General features: G+C 35.6%; 1 protein-coding gene across 1 annotated transcript; it reads right to left on the bottom strand.

The window, feature by feature from the left end:
* Nucleotides 1-3,267: 3,267 nt before the first annotated feature.
* LOC111412607 lies at nt 3,268-3,771 on the bottom strand. Its single transcript, XM_023043544.1, has one exon. It carries the CDS (start codon nt 3,769-3,771, stop codon nt 3,268-3,270), a length of 504 nt encoding a protein of 167 aa, XP_022899312.1.
* Between the last annotated feature and the right edge of the window lie 246 nt (nt 3,772-4,017).

Genomic DNA, 4,017 nt, shown 5'->3' with positions numbered 1-4,017 from the left:
ACTAATAATAATATGTTGTTAAAATTCTAGTGTTCTTAAAATTAAAGTACTTCATGACGTGAATATGTTGGTCCAATAGCACATCCATCCACCGCCATCCCGCATACTTGATATTCATAAATAAAGAGGGATGAGTAGAATGAATTATATTCAATGAGATGCTTGCTACTCCACATTTAAATCAAATATGAAATTAAGCACAAATTCTCTTAACAACATAAAATGAGAATTATCACACCATGGCAAAGATAATTCAAGCAAGCGCTACAAAATAACGTGAAGGCTAACTTAAAATGTATCATGATTTCTCCCTAAGAAGCCCTGAACTGAAATAGTTAAATTCATACATAACAACGTATTTGAAAAGATGTGGAAAACCACTAATAGCACTGAGCAGGTACCTTACGAAATGAATCTTGTTTTATAATATGCACTTGAAAAGCAAATTGTGGGAACTTGTTTGCTGAGATTTTTCTCTTGGTTGCTTGTGAAATAAAATATGGTAGATTGATTTGGGTATAAAGCCTTAGTAATATAGAGGAAAATTTAGAGAGGGAGAGAATAAAGTATAGTAGAATGCTTTAGGTAGTCATCTAAAATTTCCGTCCTCTTTCCCAGAAATTGGTCTGGACTCCTAGACTCCTATTTGATATAATTTGATTGGAAATTGACTATTGGTTTTGATGAGAAACATAATGACTACGTATCCCATGCACACGTGAGGATGGAATGAATTGCGTGCATTAAATATTTTTTATTCTAATACAAACAAACAACTTAAATAAATAATTAATTTATCTTCTATCTTTCATTGAAACAATATCATTGGCAGGATGTTCCCAATGCAATTTTTGTACAACTTAACTAGTTTTAATTCATTAGAATCCTAACTAATCTAATACTAAGGTTTATTAAAGAAAACTGATGTAACTCAAATCCCACGTAATTAAGGGTTTACATTTAGTTTCAATCCTAATTGAATTTTATAATTATCAACACTTAACTTATTCAATTCCGGCCGAAAATGAACTGTATGCTTACTAATTAATTAGAATTTCATTTATACCTTGATTCTTTTATTGATTTTTATCTTAATTCAACTTATCCCAAAATATCCTTTTCCCAGTCCTAATATATATAATTATTTACCATTTATCAAAGGAGTCCAATATTGATATAGTAATTTAGTCCGAATTGGTAACTAATATTATTAACTAAGTAGTTTTCTTAATTGGCTATACTCGAGTTTCACTTATCCAAATTAAAATTTTCTTGAGTCCCTAATTCACCATTTTTTTTAACAAGCTTCAAAATGAGCCAAATATTGATAAGGTAATTCTAGTTCCTCCAAGAGTTAACTATTTGGCCCATTTAACAAAAGTAAAATTTTTTATATTTATTTTCACTTTGGTCCCTCAACTATGAAGATATTCATATACATCCAAATTAACTATAGAGATAACAAATTCACTTTTGCATAAATTCTTGACTAGACATGGCATTTCTATTAATGGCAAATAAATTATATGCAAACCAACTACAAAAATTTGGGATTCTACCCCTGCTATTTTTGAGAAGCCTTCAATGAATCTTCTATAATAACCAGCCAATCCCAAAAAACTGCGGACTTCACCACACTGGTCGGCCTTGGCCAGTTTGTTACTACTTGTACTTTAATAGGATCACTTCGATTCCTTGGGCGGTAACCACACGACTAAGAAAACCTACGTGATCAAGCCAAAATTCACACTTCTTGAACTTGGCATATAATTTCTCATTCCTCAAAGTTTCAATTACCATTCGAAGTTGTTCCTCATGTTGCTTCTTATCCTTTTAGTACACAAGTATGTCGGCAATAAATACTATGATGAACTGATCTAAGTACTGATGGAACACTTGATTCATGAGATCCATAAATATTGCTGGAGCATTAGTTAAAACAAAAGGCATGACAGTGAAGTCATAGTGTCCATAATGAGTTCTGAAGGCAGTTTTTGGTATATCGCTTGCCCTGATCTTTAGCTGTTGATACCCTTACCTCAGTTCAATCTTTGAAAACACTGTAGCACCCCTTAACTGGTCTAACAAATCTTCTATTCTTGGCAATGAGTACTTATTTTTCATGGTTAGATGGTTCAATTCCCGGTAGTCAATGCAATCGTCATACTCCCATCTTTCTTCTTGACAAAAAGTACAGGAGCTCCCCAAAGAGATACACTTGGTCGAATGACACCTTTCTCAACAACTCCTCTAATTGCAACTTCAATTCTTGAAGTTTTTTCGGTGCCATTCGGTGCGGGGCCTTGGATACTAGTGCTACTCCATGAACCAAATCAATTGTAAATTTCACTTACCTATCTTGTGGAATACCTGGTAAATCTTCTGGGAATACATAGGCAAAATCTTGGGCAATGTTAATATCGTTAACAGTCGTTTTTGTGTGTTGGGGACTAGTGATATTAATTAGATATTCTTGATATGGCTCCTTTTTCAACATCTTTTCCGCTTGAATAGCCGATACAAGACAAGGCAAAGACTTGAACTTTGCTCCAAAGAAGCTAAATTGTTCCTCTCCCGATCTGTGAAACAATACTTCTTTCTCGTGATATCAAATGGTCGCATGATTAAGTCCTAAACAATCCATGCCCAAAATAAAATCAGAATCTTTCATCTCCAAAAGGTATAAGTCTGCTTGTAATATTTTCCCATCAGTAGAGAACTTCAAAGCCTTAGTTATCCAATTTGTACAAAGAGTCCTTCCTGAAGGGATGCTAACATCTAATTCATAATTCATTCTCACACATGCAAAGTTTGACCTAGCGTCGAATGATGCAGAGATAAAAGAATTGGTAGCCCCAAAATCAAAAAGAACGCAAGTAGGTACATCATATAATAACAGAATACCTATTTTTTGCAATTATAATGTAAGATTAGCAATCAAGTGACAGAGATAAAATAATGTATGGTCCTAGGTAAAAAGAACATAAGCATCTATGTTGAAAATCTTACTAATAAAATACCTGCTATCACATTCGGATCCTACTCCACCTTATGCTGATTCAATGCCAAAACCCGGGCATTTCCTTTCTTGTTCTTGTCCTGATCATCATCATTCTTTTTTGGAGGCTCTGTGCAGTTGCATGTTCTTCCCAAGTAAACATTTACCCCTATGGAGTTTATTACACTTGGGACAAGGTGTAATACTCCCACTCATCCCACCAATACGAACTCCTGTGCTTGGCCTTTTATTTTGCCAATTAAGTTTGTTCATGTTCTGATTACTCCACTTTCTTTTTCCAACGACTCCCTACTTTGGTGGGCATACTGTCCAAATGTGGTCCTCTGATATGAAATAGCGTGGGCTCTCTCCAACATCTCACGATATGATGTGAAACGATGAGACATAATGATCATGTCGATCTCTAGGCCAAGTCCATTTTCAAACCTCCTAATCTTCTTAACTTCAGTATCCACTAAATGCGGGGCATATCTTGAGAGCTGCTCAAACTGCCTTTTGTAATCAGTAAGCGACATATCTCCCTGCCTGAGTTGCAGAAACTTTGATTCCTTGAAGTCTCTCAAAGCCTGTGGAAAATATTTTGCCATTATTTCATCCTTAAACTGCTCCCAAATCAAGTTACATTGCTGCTCTTCCGTCCTAGTGCCTGAGACAGATTCCCACCAGTGACTAGTTCCTCCAACAAACATAAATTTTGTGCATAGCATTTTCGGTGCATCCGTACAAGCGATGTGTCGAAAGATGCGCTCCATTTCTCTAATCCACTCCTAAACAGCCAGTGGGTCAGAACCACCATCGAAAGTTGGAGGCTTGTACCTATGAAATTGCTCAACCACTGAGATAGCTCCTGGGACAAAAGGAGGTGTATTTTGTTGTGGCGGTGCATTCTGTGGAGGTGCTACTTGGCTCTGATTGCTAAGTTCTTGTATCGCTCGTAGTAAATCGCGCATCAAGTTCGTGTGAGTAGGTGATGCCATTTTCTAAAATTTAATAAGAAG

This window comes from Olea europaea, chromosome 16 (genome assembly GCF_002742605.1).
Source record: "Olea europaea var. sylvestris chromosome 16, O_europaea_v1, whole genome shotgun sequence".
NCBI classification, from domain to species: Eukaryota; Viridiplantae; Streptophyta; class Magnoliopsida; order Lamiales; family Oleaceae; genus Olea; species Olea europaea.
Note: the sequence above shows the minus strand (reverse complement) of the source record. Positions and strands in the feature narration are given on the sequence as shown.

Excerpts from the sequence above, each read along its gene's own strand:
- LOC111412607 (XM_023043544.1), bottom strand. The coding sequence starts at position 3,771 with ATGGAGCGCATCTTTCGACACATCGCTTGTACGGATGCACCGAAAATG.